Here is a 21,210-nt window from a genome sequence, read left to right on the forward strand (position 1 = left end):
CATGGTGGAGCAGATATACACATGAAAAAATATCCTCACTGACGCAGAATTACAATCCTACGAGATTGTAATTACAATCCTACGAGCAGGGTCACACTTTGGCCCTTTTCTACACTGCCTTATAAAATTCAGATTATCTACTTTGAACTGGATTATATGGAAGTGTAGACTCATATAATCCAGTTCAAAGCAGATAATGTGTATTATTTGCTTCGATAATCTGGATTATATGGTAGTGTAGAAGGGGACTTTGTTCACCCCTCCCGTATTGTCTATAGTGCCCACACACACACTCATTCATACATGTCCTTCCACCCCCTCTAGACTATTATTACATGAAACTAGCTCTGATTCTATGCCAGCTGCTGGATACATGATTGTGCATAATAAACTTGTACAGTTTATTATAATGAGAAATTTTACAAGTCTCCCTTTGTCATTAAACACAAATGCTTACATTATTTTCTCCATCCTAATAATGAGAGTGACCTCCAGTGAACTAAAGGTAGCATTCAAGAGCCTTATTCGCATTGTATCCTCACAATAACTCTTTGAGGCAAAACATCTATATTGAGTATGCTTCCCTCATTGGGAGAAAAGAGATAAATCTGTCTATGTCATAGTCCCAATGGAATTTATACCTATGTCTAATGTACATTTAAAAATCCTTACTGGGAATGTGGCAGGATATTTATTTAGCACAATGTATAGTTAGGCTCTATACCAGAAACAATCTAGGGAGGTGTGGGATATAATACTTCTGTTTTCTTGATCAAAAATACTAGCTAAACCTGCTATTTTCCCTTTAAAAAAACTTGTGGGTATATGATGCATTTCATCCCCCCCCCAAGTTGCTTTTGCAACAATCCCAAGAGAATGACGCTCTGATTGTAAATTTCCATAAACTTTTTTGCTTTTGCTTTGCTTATTTTGGTATTGGAGATTAGATGGATTTCATTAAAAGTAGTCGTTATCTTTCAGATCAGATAGATATGGTTGCTAAATTACATTTTCTAAATGATAAGATTCATATCTTATTAATGAACCTCCAGCCTTTGTGCAAGATCTATTTGCATATTAGACTAAACTTCCCCAATTTGGGTTTTAAAACCCATGCATTTTTGGAGGCTTAGAGATGTGCCTTGATGTGGAGCATTTGGCCATTCCATTGCAGTTATAAATACTGAAAAAGATTCACATATCTTTAGCATTAATTGGGGGGGGGGTTACCAAACAGTTAGGATTCTCTGACTATTTGAGTATTCTTCTCAGCTGTTCATGCCAATATGCTGAGTTTCAAGTCATCTGATATGTGGCTACTTAAAGCAGCTTAGGAATTTCTTGGCTGTCATCTTAGCAGTTCTTGAAAGCTTATGCAGAGAACTTTTCCCTCTGATGCAAGCGTGACATTTTATTCCTATGAATATACTAGGTGCTCCCTGGCTTCAGTGGAAACATTCCTGAGGAGTCAAAGATGCGGCATCACCTCATCATTTTAAAGTTGCAATGGGATACTCTTTCATCTCTCCATTTGCCTGTCTCTGAGGACTCTTCACTCTCCTCAAAAATCTAGTTTTCCCTTTGGGCAAACTCTATCTACACTATTAAAATCCAACCAAATGTTATCATTATTTCAGGCTTTATTAGTATTGATTTTTTAATACCTAAAGAAGACCAAATTACACATCTTGCATATTTTATATACTTCTTAAATTGGCCAATAAAATCCTAGTCTATTAAACTGTATATAAGTCTTCTCCCATATCCAATATTTTCCTGACTCCATTCTAATGTAGGTTGGAAAGCTTAACCTCAATATTTAATAAAACCAATAGCTCCCTAATCTCTTTTACATATTACTTTGTTGTTTTCACTAGGGGTGTGTGAAACAGCAGAAATCCATTCTGTTTTCATTCTATTTTTGTTATGAATTTTGGATGTCCTATCTCCCCCGTACCCATTTCAGTTCCGTTTTAGGGAAGATGCTTCCTGAAGTGGAAACAGAACTCCAGATACCAAATTACAAATCCAAACGCCCCACTTCCTAATTTCCTGGGATCTTCCTGACAACAGAACAGAGGGGCATCCAAAATTCAAAATGAAAACAGAATGAATTTCTGTAGTTTCACACACCCTTAGTTTTCACTGTGTTAGTAGCATAATAATACTTCAGTATGGTTGACCTGCCACTTTCACAGGGCTTAGGGACACAGGATCTGTGTGAAAATGAAAAAGACATGGATATCTACCGAGCTCCCAAGTCATATTTAGTATGCACAAAACAAAATACCTATATTGGTGGGGTGGCCTGGCAACACCAATGTTATCCAAGTCCCTTTTTAAAATGGCATTGAGCAGTAGTGAAGGTGCTGCAGTAATCTACGGATAATCAAATCTGCTAATGTGGAAGCCTAACTCTAACAGAATGAGAGCGCGGACCTTCAGGGACTAATTTCTTTTACACAAGCCATCTCAAAGTCCATACTACAGCAGTATCTTTATTATGCCATCTGAATAGAGAGATAAATATCAGCATCAGCTTTCAAAACCAGACATTTTTTTTTAAAAAAAAGCATGCACAGAAAGTCATGGTATTAAGACTCATGTGATATGCCTGAAAATAATATGTCTTCAAACAATCAAATAAATTCATTTCCAGCCCAGATTATTTTTTTCATCTCTAACCCAAACAATATAAACAATTCCTATGGAATTCCCTAGCTGATCTTACAAAGAGGCCTATGGATATCACACTAAATGAGGGGTGTAAATTTTCATTAAGGACCTCATCACACAAGGTTTGGGCTTCGTCCCATGACGCTTCCTGATGGAACCAGAGTGGAACCCATCACATGACGTAGGGTTACTTCTGGCTGGGCTCTGTCCTGGATCTATCCTGGAAGCATCCTAGGATGCCTAGACAATAATAATATAATAAAACTTTATTTATATACCGCCCTATCTCCCCAAGGGGACTCAGGGCGGTTTCCAATAAAAATAACAACATACATTACATGGCCAGCAATTGAGAGACCATATTAAAACAGATACAACTATACAATTAAAATAGACAATAAATAACAATTACAAACCAGCTATAATCAAGAGGACAGGGATCATTAACCAAGTATCCTAACAATCCGGTTAGGGATGGATGAATCTTATATAACATAACATGAGAGGCTTCTTGTGTTCTCATTAGGTAAGCCGGTAAAAGCATGGAGGGAAGCCAGGCAGCAATGCTTTCCCCCCTTGGGATGAAGAAAGGCGTGATGTGTGCAATGCAGGGTGTGGGGTGATTATTTCTCCCACTGTCCACCAGATTTTCCCCCGATGCCTGCCGGATTTGCCCCGCTGTCCCCCAGCTTGAGAATCTCAATGTGATGAGATCCTTAGTTTTTTCTAGAAGAAAGTAATGAATTATTTTTACGATTTTCTTCCCTTTGTGAGAAAGAGTTGGAGAATCATATAGTTTTCAAAGCTTATCTATACGTTGAGATTTATTCCATGCAAAATTTGCACAAGGTAATAAAAATGCTGCATAGAAAACAGCATTTTTGTTTTGTAGAGCATTTTCCCCACTATTTTTTCATGTTGTTTTGTGTGGATTGTCACTAAAGTTTGGTGACAAGTTTGGTGGGACAGGTTTTGAAAATGCCTTGGGGAGGCAAACAGGCCTCAGAAGCTTGCAGAAGTAATTTGGGGAGATCACTCAGTTCTATTTATTTTTATATATTTATTAGCCAGTCATGTAAAAAAAAAAAACCCCTCATATTGGAATATAGCTTACGTGTATGTAGTTTCCCTATGTTTGGTATTTATTTTGTAGAGGAAAAATGTTCCTAATCTTTCTTGTCTCTGTATAGTCCCAGGTGGCACAATAAACCTCTGAGCTGCTGAACTTGCTGACGAAAAGGTCAGCGGTTCGAATCTGGGGAGCGGGTAGGCCCCCGCTGTTCGCTCCAGCTTCTGCCAACCTAGCAGTTCAAAAACACACAAATGTGAGTAGATCAGTAGGTACCGCTCCAGCAGGAAGGTAACGACGTTCCATGCAGACATGCTGGCCACATGACCTAGGAGGCGTCTACAGACAACTCCGGCTCTTCAGCTTAGAAATGGAAACGAGCACCAATTCCCAGGGTCGGACAAGACTAGACTTAATGTCAAGGGGAAACCTTTATCTTATAGTCATATGACACAAGACACCATTAACAAGGTCACTTTCCTCTTATCATGAAGGCTGTTGCTTTTTCACAGAGAGGTTGAAGGGCCAAGACCTGTACAGCAGGCCTCAGTCAGAAAAGGCAATAAAATGAGAACTGTACCCTAAAAAAGTTACTTAACAATAGCTATAGCATAAGGAACTTTTCTTTTCCTTCTACTTTAATATGCTAATGTAGTCCAGCTATTTAAATTAGTGATTTTCAATCTTTCAGAAGTCAGGAGATGGTTGTGAGTAGAGTTTGCAATGTAAAAATTCCCTGTAAGTCCTGTAATTTTAGCAGAAGATAGCACAAATATATTTATATTTATTATTTAGCTGCTCTGAGTTTCCTTATAAGTAATGCTTAGGCTTTAAAAATATATTAAAGGAATAAAGAACTCAGGGCATCCACAGCATAATTTTTTGAAATGACTGAATCATGCACACTTGACATTAAATTCTGTCAATTTGCCTCTGGATTATTTTTTGCACTGCACAAATAATGATCTGCCTCTAGGGGGAGCCACAATCCTTATATATCATCAAAGTTATTTCTCCCAGGTATACTGCTATTCATAAGCAAGTTATCCAAGTGCGGTGACGATTCTATCTTTCAGTGGTCATAACTCAAAACAAGTGCTCTGGTTAAAACTCTTTTCTGTGCTTTCTTTTTGTTCTTTCTTCATAGCAATCAGGAAGGAGACATGCTTGTCCCTTTCACAAAAGGCATGCGGTGCACACACACCACACTGTCTCTAAGCCTGTCATACTTGGTATTGAAGCGCTGTCAGATTGGATGCTCAGAATGCCCCAGACAACTGTGAAAGCAATGTCTATATCCCTTTTACTCGACTCTTTTTTCTTAAAAAATATATCCACCTCTCTTCCAAATTTTGGAGTAGAAAAAATATTTAAACATTCTGAAGAAATGGAAACTTCAAAGTGATGACTTCTGACACATAAGATGATGTCAGATTGGCAAGCTGCTTAGGACATAACTGGATTTTATATAAAATAATGCTAGCAGATCACAGCAGTAGTCAAAGTTTTCAAAAAATTATTGATGTGATGTCGAGGGCTTAAGGTTCAATGGAAGTGCAATCAAAAGATGTCTTTTAGAGAATGTGAGTCTCACTGTGTCCGTGGTTGTTTGTTTGTTTGCTTGTTCTAGTACAAAATCTTGATTCTGGTGCAGAGCTTATTACAGTTTGAGTTTTTACCTACAGAACCTCCATGACTTAGTTGCAGAGTATGGAGCCTTTCACATATTGTTGGATTACAATTGCTGTAACTGAGGTGTATCTCCTGTCAGGCCCTTAGGCCATGCTAGCTGAAGCTGACTGAGTCCACTAATTTCTAGAGGGCGACAAGAATCCCACGTTTTCCCTAGTGGGAATCTGTGTATGTTGACAAGTTATTTGCGAAGACAAGTCTCAATGGATTTCTAGCAAACACATAATTAGAAGCTGGAAGTAAATGGATTTCATCCTCAGCCCAAGAGGCCTATTGTTGGTATTCCATGAGTCATATTCCACATAGGAAATATCATTTATTTTGCAGTTCCTGAGTCTTTACTCAAGTCTAAAAAGAAATATAATTTTTTTTGGCTCTATGTTGTTGAAGACTTTCATGGCTGGAATCACAGGGTTGTTGTGAGTTTTCCAGGCTTTATGGCCATGTTCCAGAAGTATTCTCTCCTGTATAATACTTCACAACTTCTGAGGATGCCTGTCATAGATGTGGGCAAAACATCAGGAGAGAATGCTTTTGGAACATGGCCATACAGCCTGGAAAACTCACAACAACCATTTTATGACTCTATCCATAGCATTATTTGACATCAAGGAAAGAGGAAGACCACATTACAGATACATTCAGGCCCCATCTATACTGCTGTAAAATACATTTTGAAACGGCATTATATGGTCAGTGTAGACTCATTTAAACTACAATATTTGAGTCTGGAGTCTGACTCAACCAAGGATACCATGGCTTTGAGTTTTCAAGATCTGAGCAGGGCTATTGTTGACTGGAATTATTGGAGTTATGCTATTCATAGGGTTAACATCATGTGATAGAAAATAACAATAGAGATAGTGCAATCACTAAAGTTTTATCAAGCAAATTGTGGTTGGAAAAACTGATTTTGTGAGCAGACATCTGATAGATGCCCATGACGTTGCTAACCCTCCCTTGTCTCCTCCCATAGTGCTGTCAAGGACAGAACGCCACAAGATTCAAAGTAACAGAGTTTATTAGATTACAGAACTCAAAAATGCCCGTAAAACACAAGGGCCAGGCAGTTTTTGCCTTTAGGAGCAAAAAGGGGCAAAAGTAAATGTTCAAAAGATAACCGGATTAAACCGGAGTTTAATCCGGGTAAAAACAAACTGCTTGCGTCAGCCTGGGTATAAACGAAACGAAAGCCAAGGAACAAAAGATACAAAGAATGCAACTAATTGGCAGCAGATTCCTCTCTGCTGCCAACACTGTGCTTAGAGTAACTTGCGTCGCTCCCCCACACACACAGCAGACAGGATCTCCAACACGAGTAAATCAGCCAAGGATTGTAGCAGTTGAGTAGACCAGTTCCGTTCCGTAGATCAAAGCCAGAAGCAGACGTTTGTAGTTTTTCCAAGTCCAAGAAGGGGGGAAGACAAGCCGTGGTCAGTTCAGTCCGAGTTCTCAAAGCAGGAGATGGCGTCCGTCAAGAAGACGACGGAGGGTCAAGCTAATAAGAGTAAGCACAGGTTTGCACAAACAAATGCCCACACAATCCCTCCCGCCGTCTGACCCTGGATTCCAATCAACTTACGTCACAGCACAGGAAAGCACACAAGTCTTCAGGGAAGCGTCCCACACACACACGGATCCCAAGCGTTTGCCCAGATTACCTTGCCCAACGCAATTTGCAATTGCTCCCAAGCCCCATTTTATGCCAGTTACAAATCTTCATCACTGTCAGCTGTCCTCCTTAACCCGGGCGTTTCCTCATCACTTTCCTCGTCAGAGCTGGAACACCTCTGACTACGCCCAACAGCATCTCCAGCTGTGGATCCCGTCCCATCCCTCCAGCTAAACCATGGGTCTAATCCTGAAGGTCCCCATTCATCTTCTGTCCCATCATGGCCAGTGGCACCCACTTCCTCCCTTACCCGAGTCCAATCCATCTCATCCTCCTCTGAGCTAACCAGCCCCTCCTCCATTCTCTCCGTAAACCCTTCGAAAGACTCCTCGTCAGATGGTGCTGCAAATATGTCTCGCAGTCTTTTTCTCTCTCGCTCCTCGAGAGTATCTGACTCTCGAGGAGTCTTACGCCCACGTCTGTCAGTAACAGAGCCATGAGGCTCAATCATAACACTATCCCCTCTCACAAAGGCCTCCTCCCCCGATGGCGGAGAAGTGGCAGTGATACCCTCCGCTATAGCACCACGACGACTAGAGGTATCAAGTTTCAACAGCGAACGATGAAAGACTGGATGGACCTTTAAACTAGACGGTAAACGCAAACGAAACGCAACAGAAGAAATCTTTTTAACGATAGGAAAGGGACCCAAATACCGAGGTGCAAACTTTCCCCCAGCCTGTTTAATATGTTTGGAAGATAACCACACCAAATCCCCTTCTTCCAACTCCTCCCCTGCCTGCCTGTGGCGGTCAGCCTGAGTCTTCTGCGTTGCCTTAGCTTCCAACAGTAAGCGACGGGCAACATCATGCAATGCAGCCATTTCCGAAGAGCGGTACACAGGGTCCGAAGAGACCACATTGGTCGACGGCGCCACACCTCCCCGTGGGTGAAAACCATAAGTTAGCTCAAATGGCGTATGCTGACTAGACGTGTGCACCGCATTGTTGTAAGCAAATTCCGCCACCGGTAACCACTTTACCCAAGCCGTGGGTTGATCTAAACAAAAACAACGCAGATACTGCTCTAAGAGCCCATTAACCCGTTCCGACTGTCCATCCGTTTGCGGATGGAAAGCTGAAGACACGTTTAACTTAGTCCCCAAACACTCATGGAAGTGTTTCCAAAAGCGTGACACAAATTGCGGAGCCCTATCTGAAATAATCACCTCGGGTGCTCCGTGCAAACGATAGATGTGCTTTGTAAATAGTAAGGCCAACGTAGGGGCCGCCGGAATGGTTGAACAAGGAATAAAATGAGCCAGTTTACTAAATAAATCCACCACCACCCAAATACAAGTATAACCCCCAGACTTAGGCAAATCTGAAATAAAATCCATGGAAATGATTTGCCATGGCCTCTCCGGAACAGGTAAAGACGATAACAACCCTCTAGGGCGCCCAACAGGCGTCTTACTCTGCTGACAAACGGCGCAGCTGTCACAAAAGCGCAGAATGTCTTGCCGCATCTTTGGCCACCAGTAGCTCCTGGTGATAAGCTGTACGGTCTTGAACCTGCCAAAGTGCCCAGCCATGGGTTCGTCATGGTGGGCTCTAATCACCTCCAACCTGAGGGTCCCTACTGGTACGTAAACCTGCCCCCTACGCACCAATACCCCGTCTTGATCCTGGAGATGCGGCAGTATGGTACGGTTACCTGCAGAGAGCAGCATCAGTTGCTCCTGAGTCCACACATCATCCTTCTGAGCCTCAAGGATCTGGTCATGTAACCCAAGCTCATTATCTACAACACACAGAGAGGCAGTAGGCAAGATGGTCTGACATACTACCTGCTCATTGGTCTTAAATTCCGGCTTGCGGGATAAAGCATCGGCCCGCAAGTTTGCCTTCCCCTCCACGAACTGCACCTTGAAGTTAAACCTGGAGAAAAACAAAGCCCAGCGGATTTGACGCTGGTTTAACTTCTTTGCTGTTTGCAAGTGCTCTAAGTTCTTGTGATCAGATCTGACCACGATCTGGTGCCGTGCCCCTTCAAGCCAGTGCCGCCACACCTCAAACGCCACCTTAATCGCCAACAACTCCTTCTCCCATATGGTATAGTTCTGCTCGAAGGGTGTTAGTTGCCGCGAGTAAAATCCACAGGGACGCAAGGTCCCTGAGGAATCCTTCTGAGACAATACAGCCCCCAACGCGTAGCTAGAAGCGTCTGCTTCTACCACGAACGGTTTGTCAACATCAGGATGGGTTAGTATGTTGTCCGATTGAAAACTAGACTTTAGTTGTAGAAACGCCTCGTGAGCTTCCCGCCCCCACACAAATGGCTGTTTCTTGCGCAGAAGCTGCGTCAAAGGTACCGTGAGCTTTGCAAAATTCGGAATAAACTCCCGGTAGTAATTAGCGAAACCCAAGAACCTTTGTACATCCTTCTTAGTCTTCAGCTCCTGCCATGAGTTGACGGCGTCAACCTTATGTGGGTCCATTTTAAGTTCCCTACCTGACACTACATGACCTAGGAACTCCACTTCAGGCACATGAAAGACGCACTTGGAAGCCTTGGCGAAAAGCCCATTAGCCCGCAGTCGGTGCAGAACCTGCTTGACATGTTGACGATGTTCTTTCTCGTCCTTAGAAAAAATCAAGATATCATCCAAATAAATCACTAAAAATTGGTCAATTAGGTCCCTGAACACATCGTTCATGAACCTCTGGAATACCGCAGGAGCATTACAAAGCCCAAAAGGCATGACTCGGAACTCGTGGCATCCGAAACACGTGTTAAATGCCGTCTTCCATTCATCCCCTTCCCGTATACGGATTAAGTTATAGGCCCCCCGCAGGTCAAGCTTGGTAAAGACCTTAGCCCCTTGCACCCTTGATAACAGTTCCGAGATTAAAGGGAGCGGGTACCTATCCCGAATGGTGTATTTGTTTAGGATCCGATAGTCACAGACCAGCCTAAGTTCCCCAGTCTTTTTGGCTACAAAGAATACTGGTGCCGCAGTTGGAGAACTAGATGGGCGAATAAACCCCTTGGCTAAATTTTCATCTAGAAACTCCCGCAAAGCTTGCCTTTCCGGTACAGTCAAGGCATACAGCCTCCCTGCTGGCAGTTTCGCACCTTCTGCCAACTTGATGGCGCAATCATATGGTCTGTGCGGTGGTAATTTGTCCGCTTCTCTTTTACAAAATACATCAGAGAACTCCCCATACTCAGCAGGCACTCCCTCCATATCAGAATGAGTAACATTTAGAGTGCAACAGTCCTGCCTCTTTAAGATCACTTTACGTGTTGCCCAATCTACTTGTGGGTTTACTACAGCTAGCCAATCCATCCCCAGGATCACATCATATCTAGGCAAGCTCGTAATATCCCACACAAACGTTCCCGTTACTCCCTGCACCTCCCACGTTACTGCTGAGGTTTCATGGTTAACCACCCCAGTCTCCAGCAGTCTCCCATCTGCTCCTTCCACCCACACGTCGCATGCCTTGCGCACTCTAGGAATGCCATGCTTCTTAGCAAACTCAATATCTACATAGGAGACCGTAGCCCCTGAGTCCAGCAGTGCCAAAGTAGAAACAAGTTCCCTTCCCCCAACAGATAATGTAATGGGTACGAAAACATGCTTCCTCCCCTCAGTTGACTGCTTGAGGAGCCCTAGTGCGTTGGACTCACGTCGCACTAGGGCTGGCCTTTTCCCGAAAGCTGGGAAGGTTTCACATTACAATTTTTGGCAAAATGCCCAGCATTCCCACAGTACAAACACAAGCCCAGCTGCCTCCTACGGCTCTTTTCCTCTGTAGACAGCTTTTTAAAGACCCCAAGCTCCATGGGCTCTTCCCCCATCACCACAGGTGCCCTGGTTACATGCATGGGTGGCGCACACATTGCTTTTGAGTGTTTACGAGCCTCGAACCTTGCGTCTAAACGCAGCACCTTAGCTACTAAGGCGTCCCAGCTTTCAGCCGGCTCCAAGCGTGCTAATTCATCCTGGAGCATATCACTTAACCCGGCAGTAAATAAAAGCATGAATGCATTTTCCCCCCAATCCAGCTGGTGGCGATACAGGTTAAACTTATTTAAGTAATCCAAAACAGTCCCCTTTCCCTGTTTCAACCGATACAGAGCCCACCCAGCGTTCTCCGTGCGGAGAGGATCCCCAAAAGTATCAGTTAACAACTTTTTGAAATTATTCAAATTGTCCTTGACTGGGTCATTTCCCAAAATTAAATTAGTGGCCCATTGTCCTGCGGGACCGGTCAACAAACTCAAAATAAAGGCCACCTTGCTAGTGTCTGTAGGAAAAGCATGAGCACTGAGCTGAGAAAAATAAAGCTCCACTTGTGCCAAAAAGGTTGGCAACTTGCACCTGGTTCCGTCAAAGCGTTCAGGAGTCAAAACATGTCCTTTCACAGCCTGAGCTGTTTGGCTAACGGTAAAGGCCGTTTGCAATTGGTCTACTTTGGCCCTTAACTCATCCATCGTCTTCCTGACGGGTTTATTGCTGCAATAAACTTTTTATGGGCGTTGGGCAATCTGTCAAGGACAGAACGCCACAAGATTCAAAGTAACAGAGTTTATTAGATTACAGAACTCAAAAATGCCCGTAAAACACAAGGGCCAGGCAGTTTTTGCCTTTAGGAGCAAAAAGGGGCAAAAGTAAATGTTCAAAAGATAACCGGATTAAACCGGAGTTTAATCCGGGTAAAAACAAACTGCTTGCGTCAGCCTGGGTATAAACGAAACGAAAGCCAAGGAACAAAAGATACAAAGAATGCAACTAATTGGCAGCAGATTCCTCTCTGCTGCCAACACTGTGCTTAGAGTAACTTGCGTCGCTCCCCCACACACACAGCAGACAGGATCTCCAACACGAGTAAATCAGCCAAGGATTGTAGCAGTTGAGTAGACCAGTTCCGTTCCGTAGATCAAAGCCAGAAGCAGACGTTTGTAGTTTTTCCAAGTCCAAGAAGGGGGGAAGACAAGCCGTGGTCAGTTCAGTCCGAGTTCTCAAAGCAGGAGATGGCGTCCGTCAAGAAGACGACGGAGGGTCAAGCTAATAAGAGTAAGCACAGGTTTGCACAAACAAATGCCCACACAATCCCTCCCGCCGTCTGACCCTGGATTCCAATCAACTTACGTCACAGCACAGGAAAGCACACAAGTCTTCAGGGAAGCGTCCCACACACACACGGATCCCAAGCGTTTGCCCAGATTACCTTGCCCAACGCAATTTGCAATTGCTCCCAAGCCCCATTTTATGCCAGTTACAAATCTTCATCACTGTCAGCTGTCCTCCTTAACCCGGGCGTTTCCTCATCACTTTCCTCGTCAGAGCTGGAACACCTCTGACTACGCCCAACAGCATCTCCAGCTGTGGATCCCGTCCCATCCCTCCAGCTAAACCATGGGTCTAATCCTGAAGGTCCCCATTCATCTTCTGTCCCATCATGGCCAGTGGCACCCACTTCCTCCCTTACCCGAGTCCAATCCATCTCATCCTCCTCTGAGCTAACCAGCCCCTCCTCCATTCTCTCCGTAAACCCTTCGAAAGACTCCTCGTCAGATGGTGCTGCAAATATGTCTCGCAGTCTTTTTCTCTCTCGCTCCTCGAGAGTATCTGACTCTCGAGGAGTCTTACGCCCACGTCTGTCAGTAACAGAGCCATGAGGCTCAATCATAACAAGTGCTTTGCAGCTCCTTTTAAACTGAATTCTGTTTTGATTCTGAATTACATAATTAACCTTCCTGAAAATTTTATATGTGAACATTCATAATATTTGAAAAGTTGGGGGGGGTTATCTAATCTATTTATGTGAGGGAGGGATAAAACACAAGCCTGATGACTGAATCAATACCCAGATAACTGTTATATCTGCCTTCTGCCAATCAAAGAGGGAAAGAAGCTCAGAGCAGGAACTGTGTTAACTTTAGTTTTAAAGTGATGTATGTATGAAAGTTTCCTAATCATTTTTTACAATGTAATATAATAAAAAATGGCCTGTGGTCTGTATGCAAGCTTGTAGTTAAATGAGGGCTATGGATAAAAAAATGACCCCGCTATTCCAGTGCTCATTCATTTATTCCCCTGTTTTTGAGTTTACGTTAAGGTGTTCTGGTGATAAATTTGATTATGGAATTGCTATGTCGGCCAGCTGCTGAGATGACCTATCATCAGCATTATGTGAAAAAAACCCTCCAGACACCGACATAGCATGGCCTATATGGAAAAGCACAGTGCTATATAATAGCCCTCAAGGTGGTGAACAATTGTCTGGTTCTTGTGATTCCAGACAGGCAATAAAACATGTTTATCGTGCAGGCATGAGCAAACTTTGACCCTCCAGGTGTTTTGGACTTCAACTCCCACAATTCCTAACAGGCTGTTAGGAATTGTGGGAGTTGAAGTCCAAAACACTTGGAGGGCCGAAGTTTACCCATTCCTGTTGCAAAGTCTGTGGCAGGGCAGGATACCAGGTTGGTAAGATGCATTTGGCATGTGAGCTGAGAAGTAAGCAGGTTGGTTAGTTTACATCTCTCTCATATATAAGCACTTGGCTGTGAATATAAATCACAGAGTTTATGTCTCCTTCTTACCACGTTTAGAGCTAGCTATGATGACACCGCTACTTATACTGCAGTGGCAACAAATGTGCATGGACAAGCATCAACCAATGCTGCTGTCATTGTGAGGAGTAAGTAAGCTGCAGAAACCTTTGAGACAGCAGTGTGTTTAGGATGCTTATGTCACAATTATCTGTCCCTTTCTTTCAGGGTACAGAGGGGATGAAGAGCCATACCCTGCTGGAATTCTGTCTGGTCACTGTAAGCTTACTTTACAATTTGATGCAATTGTATCTATTCTGGAAATTATGCCTCTTTTAGAATCTTCGTAACATTGGCAATCTAGTTTAAGATGCTCGCTGTGACCCAAAAATATCCCAAATTCCATGTGAAATGCATATCTCCAGGCATATGTCCCACTTCTTTGGAGTGCAAGCAAGCAATTGGCCATCTTGCAGTGGCTAATAGCAGATCCTTCTTGCAATGACTCTGGAAGATGACATAAATCACAACTATACTGCATTCAGTGTTCAACTATTTTTAAAAGCTGTGTTTCTGATATTCATGGGTTTCTTTAATCTTTGTAAGTTGCCTTGATGGTAGTTCTAAAAAAGATAGATGAAAACTTCAGAGGTTGATAGTCATTGTGGTGATATTGGTTGGAAGCACACAGTTGGGCAGTAAATGAGTTAGAAGAACCGAAATGGGATGGTGGAAGACCTAATGAAGTCCAAGAATTAAGTTAAAAATCCATAGTGTAGATGTATCGAATGAGATAGTGAATGAGATACTGCTGCAGTTTTGTCTAACATTGTGTACCAAAGAGGTAGTGGCAGACTTCCATTTTAAAGACATTTCTGGAAACATAACAACCAGCTGTATTGCAGATTTGATAGTCATGAGGATGATTATTAAGATTCTCTATTTTTGTTTGATTATATCTAGCTTCTCCTGATTTATGTCCCTATAAAATGTGCAAGGACAATTTTTTTCGTGTCAGGAGCGACTTGAGAAACTGCAAGTTGCTTCTGGTGTGAGAGAATTGGCCATCTGCAAGGACGTTGGCCAAGGGGTGCCCAGATGTTTTGATGTTTTTACCATCCTTGTGGGAGGCTTCTCTCATGTCCCCGCATGGAGCTGGAGCTGATAGAGGGAGCTCAACCGCTCTTTCCTTGGGTTGGATTTAAACCTGGCAGCCTTCAGATCAGCTAACCAACCTTAAAGTCACCAGGAGCTCCTGCAAGGACAATACAACTATGGGACAACCATGGCATTGTGCAGTAAGCAGCTCCATCAAAAGATGTCTTTAACCTGCTTTAACTGCACTTTAGCAGCCTTGAGTGATACGGTCCATAGGCTATAGTACTTGTATAGGCTAGATGTCAATTCATATTTTAAAGTAAAACAGTTGAACTTCCCCAGGTATTTAAACAACAATCTTTTTCTTGGATGTGTCTTATAATCAGTTGAGTTTAAATGAGTTTTGAAGCAACCCCTTGAAAACCCTGTTTAAGGAGAGGCAATTTTAAGGTAAGTGTACACATCACAGGTAAAAATGTCTTCAGCTCTCTGGAAAAACACTCCTGCCTCATTTGTTTCACCTTTAGAGTTGGTCCTGCCATCTCTATGTCATCACTGTTCGTAATGAAGCATTGGAATTATTCATTAGTTTGCCCTCTACAACCCTTTTTGTTTTCCTCACAGTGCCAATGCCACTAGACATCTGTTTCACCCATTTTGATGTGCAGTTTTTGGAGAGATTTGGTGTCACTTTTGGTGTGGAGGGGGATACACTTACCCTCAGATGTGGTCTCCTGGTGACACCCGAGCTGAATCGTCTCCGACCGCGATCCGAGTGGTATAGAGATGGTAAGCTTTTCATTGTTCAGTTAAGGCAAAGCATGTGATTCTTTTTACATTGTTGTTACATAGTTCAATAGCATTAGCTAAGACTCTTTTGTTGACATCCTTCACTTTTGTAAAAAGGAATTACAAAAGGAATTGACGTTTTCGAAACTGCCCTCAGTCCCTTTGGGGAGAGAGGGCAGATTAATAATAAAGACGACTTCTTCTTCCTCCTCCCGCTACCCCTCCCCCCTCCTCCTCAAAGAAACATTTCATTCCATTCTTAATAAGACCAGAATAGCATCAGGAAACCCATATTAGTGGACTGAACAACATGAAACATAATTTTCTCCAAAGGTCCTGATTTTATGTCTATTCAATAAAGCAAGATTGGGTTTACATTTATTCTGTCATACTCTTTGTGCCCCCTCCCATGTTGAAATATTTTTATTAATCTCTCTCCTTGCACCAAATTAATTATATATATATATTATAGGCTGGTATTATAGGCTTTGGGGTGTATGTTTGCTAATTAGAGCTCTACAAAAGATATATATTGCTCTGAATTACTGTAGTTTAAAGCAGTTATTGGCTATTAAACTCCAAGGATATGATATATGTTAGATACTGTTAAATTGGAACCTATGATGGTGCTTAAGATCGTAAAACAGATAAATTTTTTTTTCATGTTCTTGCTCCTAAATTCAAATGGTAGCATTCACAATACTGAATAATTAGAGAAAATCCTAATCTAACTGATACCAGTAACAAGACAATTGGCATTTATGTAGACCAGCTTTTTGCCTTCTTCTAAACAAAGGAGGAAGAAGTTAATTTTGCTACAACTCCATCCTTTGTACCCTCTCCCATATACCAGGGTATATTTTAGGAGGTTTGGGGAGCTTCAGTTGAAGGATGAATGGCCCAAAAAATTCTCTCTCATCCTCTGGTATGAGTGTTTCATGAGCGGAGTTTGTTTCACAAGAAATTTGGATCCAGTCCAGTACTTTTTATTATATGCACAATCTCTATTCTTTCACTTGCTATTTGCAGTCAATTTTCGCAATGTCTGTACAATTGCTAGAGGACAGCATTACCTTTGTTCACTTAACTTTGCAACCCACATTGCGAATGGGTTCCATTTTGCATCTGTTAAGTCAAAAAGCTTTTTGCTGCAAGTAGCTAACTGTAGTTCGAGGCAAAGGATAAAGGAATAATCAGCCTAATCAAATATTAGTTCTTCAAATGGTTCATACATTTTGACAAGTTTGCAAATGCAAAGAAGTACAGAGGGGTAAAAAACTATCTAAGAAGTTGACAGAGTTGACAGAATTGTCTGGCCAGTTCTCCAGATTCTTCCTGTGTCCAGAAGTATGAGAGAAGATTTGATTATATAAGAAAAAAACTAATCACATTAAGCACTTTGAGTTAATATTTGCATTTAGAAAAAAAATATTTTATTCCAGAATGAAAAAGGGATGACAATTTATTAAACAGAATAAGAAAGTAACACAACATATTAAATCAACAGAAGGGAACTGTAACTTTTTCTTATGTATGGGCATAGTATTATGGAATTTATTTATTTAAAGGATTTCTGGTATCCTTCCCAACCTATATGGGCTCCCAGAGTAAAGTAATGAAGAAGCCATTCACTAGGATTTAGAAATCTAGAAATAAAACAAAACCTCACATAATTTTAATTTACCTCCAAGAACCATGTTTTCTTCATCATCTTAAAACTTGATTAAAGACAGGTTTTAAAAATAAGTGTTGCACCTCAGTACTGGTTCACCTTGCTCCAACACACAAACTCCACCACAGCAGGCTTGAGACTTTTCATCTTATTGAAGAAAGATAGCAAAACTTACTAAAAAGCAGAAAAATAAGTAAAAACCAATTGCAAGTGCAATCCTTAAACACAGTTCAAAGATTTCATAGATATTAGTCCAAAACCCCAAAAATAGCACAGTAAATCCAAGGTAACATGAATACATGAGCTTCAAAAGCAATCCATACACAGATTCTAGGCATGAGATGAGGCTTGAACCGAAAACAAGGCAAGAGTTGATTCTCCAAAAGCGAGGTTGCTCTGACTGGAATCTTTCCCAAATTACATCTCTTTTAACCCTTCTTGCAAGACATAGACACATTCCTGTGCATGCTTGTTTCTCCGTGTTTGCCTGCAATTCTCACACTGTGATGGAGGCCTGATCTCAACTTTAATCTGGAATCCCTGTCTAACAAGCAATCATCCCCCTCATTACCATCTGAGCTCTGTTAACAATTCTCAGACTCCTGTAGAAGGTCATCCTTATCTTTGCTCAACTGAGAACTTTCCACATTCCCTTCCGTCGGTTTTCCCAAGCCATCCTCAGCTCATGAATCTACCTGCCTTTCTGAGTCAACAAAATTCTCTGGCACAAACTGCGGCTCCACACTGAACCACAACAATAAGATCTTTAAAAGATTGAGTAAAATGGCATAAAGAAAATGTTGTTCATAAATAATTGATGATAAAATGATGCTCGAGTCTCTGAAATGTACATTGCCAGAAGTGATCAAGTGAAAAAAATACTGCAAAGTTTGATCCTTAGTTTGATCATCTGGGTTTATGTAAACAACACAGTTTAGCCCAGTGTAAATGTGTCCTGAAACAGCTCCAGATCTAGCTGCTTTGAGTCCCCTTGTGGAGATAAAAAGTGGGATAATAATAATAATGATAATGATAATAATAATAATAATCATCATCATCATCATCATCATCATCATCATCATCATCATCATCATCATCATCTCATTGAATCCAGGACTGTTAAGATGATCCAGGAACACACCTGCATTGCTGAAGTGGCCTGCATCGCACCTTCTCTGCATGGCCACTGCCACCACTCTTAGCCAGCCATGGAGCTCCATCCAAGGTGTATCTGCGGATATTAGAACAGGGTACTCATGCAACCAGCAAGAAGGAGGGTGCAGTCTTCCCTCCTTCCCCCTCTGCAAATGGCAGAATGGGGCACCTGCATGACCAAGGAGAAAGAAGGGAGATTGCCTTCTCTCCTTCTTGCTGATTGTGTTGGCACCCTATGATGACCAGGAGTGTTGGGGTTGACTAGAAGTGGTGGCAGCAGTGATATGGGGCATGATCTCTCCTCTTTCATTGTATTGTTTTTGGTACTGGTGTCCAGTCTAGACAATGGATCAGGCCAATGGTTCATACGGCCCTAAAACCATGGGATACTGTAGAGTGATTGGGAACTCCAGAGTAACTCCTTATCTTGCCCAAAGTGGGGCAAAGTTGGTTTAAAGCAAAAATTACCATGATGGTCACCAGAAGTCACTGTACATTGTGTGGGCAGCTAGTCTTTTATTCAAGGTGATTTTGCATGTGTAGACGAGCCACAAGTGTACAGAGAATTTATCAGGGGAATAGACCACTCCACAAAAGTAAGCCACCAATTATTAATGCAAGAGGAAAGATACAGTATTCTTCACATTCCACTGCATCAGTAGGACTAGTCAATCAGACTAATTTAGATTAATCATGAGTCACAACCTCTCACCTGTGAGAAATTCAAACTTAATTTGATTCAGCACTCAGCAGGAATGCCCCAAAGATTTTAAATTAAGTGTATATTTATAGCAGACTTCAGATTAAAATGAAATCTGGCCTGCAGTTATTCCCTCCCACCTTTCATTTTAATCTGACACATGCTTTGAGTAGAGAAGTTTATTTAAAGGGATCAAAAGTACATGGAGAGATAACTCCTGATTAGGGATGTTCTCCAGCCAAAGTTAAGTATATTTAAATCCCATTGATTTCAGAAAATACCATGTTTAGCTTGCTGTTGTTGAAATCAATAGGGCTTTAAAATACTTACCTTTGGCTAGATCATGCTCCAGATTAGTACTTTTAAAGATGACATGGCTTCAAAATGGTTGAAGGGAGTGGGAAGAAGCTTCAGGTTAACTGGTTTCTTAATAATACCATGGTGAGAAATGTCCTGTCAATAGGTTTCTGAGGGGCACTTCTGAGTAGTATAAAAATAGAGCATCTGTATCTTTATAATAATCAGAGGAGGCATAAATTTGAAGATTGTCAGTTCACCCCTTAAAGGTAAGAATTTCATTTAAAAACATTTGCCCTAAAATTGATGTCTAGGTGATTCATGCAGATAGAATAGGATCAGAAATGGATGACATAGACTTAATCATTGTAGAAATATTAAGTATTTAGGGGTGGAAAGAATATCCATTATTATTCATCCTCAGTTCATAAACATGATTCATGACAAGGTCCTGGGCCCGGTTCTGTTCAACATCTTTATTAACGACTTAGACAAAGGGTTAGAAGGCATGATCATCAAGTTTGCAGACGACACCAAACTGGGAGGGATAGTCAACACTCCAGAAGACAGGAGCAGAATTCAAAACGATCTTGACAGATTAGAGAGATGGGCCGAAACTAACAAAATGAAGTTCAACAGGGACAAAGGCAAGATACTTCACTTCGGCAGAAAAAATGGAATTCAAAGATACAGAACGGGGGGCGCCTGGCTTGACAGCAGTATGTGCGAAAAAGACCTCGGAGTCCTTGTGGACAACAAGTTAAACATGAGCCAACAATGTGATGCGGCAGCTTAAAAAGCCAACGGGATTCTGGCCTGCATCAATAGGGGTATAGCATCTAGATCCAGGGAAGTCATGCTCCCCCTCTATTCTGCCTTGGTCAGACCACACCTGGAATACTGTGTCCAATTTTGGGCACCACAGTTGAAGGGAGATGTTGACAAGCCGGAAAGTGTCCAGAGAAGGGCAACTAAAATGGTCAAGGGTCTAGAGAACAAGCCCTACGAGGAGTGGCTTAAAGAGCTGGGCATGTTTACCCTGCAAAAGAGAAGGCTGAAAAGAGACATGATAGCCATGTACAAATATGTGAAGGGAAGTCATAGGGAGGAGGGAGCAAGATTGTTTTCTGCTGCCCTGCAGACTAGGACACGGAACAACGGCTTTAAACTACAGGAAAGGAAATTCCACCTGAACATCAGGAAGAACTTCCTCACTGTGAGAGCTGTTCAGCAGTGGAACTCTCTGCCCCAGACTGTGGTGGAGGTTCCTTCTTTGGAGGCTTTTAAGCAGAGGCTGGATGGCCATCTGTCGGGGGTGCTTTCAATGCGATTTCCTGCTTCTTGGCAGGGGGTTGGACTAGATGGCCCATGAGGTCTCATCCAACTCTATGATTCTATGATTATGATGTTGTGTTGACTATTTATTGCCTATGTTTTGTTTTCCACTTGTTGTATTTTGTATTTTGTGTCACACCTTGAGTGTTTCATGAACCGCCCTGAGTCCCTCTGGGTAATGGTGGTGGGATAGAAATAAATTATTATTATTATTATTATTAAGGTTCTTGACAGTCAGGAACTACAGTTGCAAAGAATGATATAATGGTGAAATCTTATCAGGTTGAACTGCTGCAAAGCTGTTTTCAGTGTAGAAAATGTGGGGTTTCTGCAAAAATCTGCTTTCTTTGTAGAAAAGAGTTTTCTGTTCACAAAACAACAGTTCTTTTCTGTGCAGAAAAATATATTTTTGCATAAACCATAAAATGTTTTTCTATGCAGAATAATCACCATGTCACACTTTGGGGCCTTCAAGTGCAGGGAAAATACTATGGAGGAATGTTTCAGTGCAGATAAAATTTCTATTATTTGTTTCCATTGGCAAAATG

The 21,210-nt window shown here is 41.9% G+C and overlaps 1 protein-coding gene across 1 annotated transcript in view; it reads left to right on the plus strand.

Moving 5' to 3' along the window:
• The window catches only part of myom2 (myomesin 2), a 97,718-nt gene that overhangs the window by 21,202 nt on the left and 55,306 nt on the right, over window positions 1-21,210 (plus strand). Inside the window, exons 7-9 of the mRNA XM_003215490.4 lie at window positions 13,677-13,765; window positions 13,845-13,895; window positions 15,339-15,503. Coding sequence (XP_003215538.2) covers window positions 13,677-13,765; window positions 13,845-13,895; window positions 15,339-15,503 — 305 coding nt within the window. The remainder of the gene's footprint in view (window positions 1-13,676; window positions 13,766-13,844; window positions 13,896-15,338; window positions 15,504-21,210) is intronic.

Source organism: Anolis carolinensis, chromosome 1 (assembly GCF_035594765.1).
Source record: "Anolis carolinensis isolate JA03-04 chromosome 1, rAnoCar3.1.pri, whole genome shotgun sequence".
NCBI lineage: Eukaryota > Metazoa > Chordata > Lepidosauria > Squamata > Dactyloidae > Anolis > Anolis carolinensis.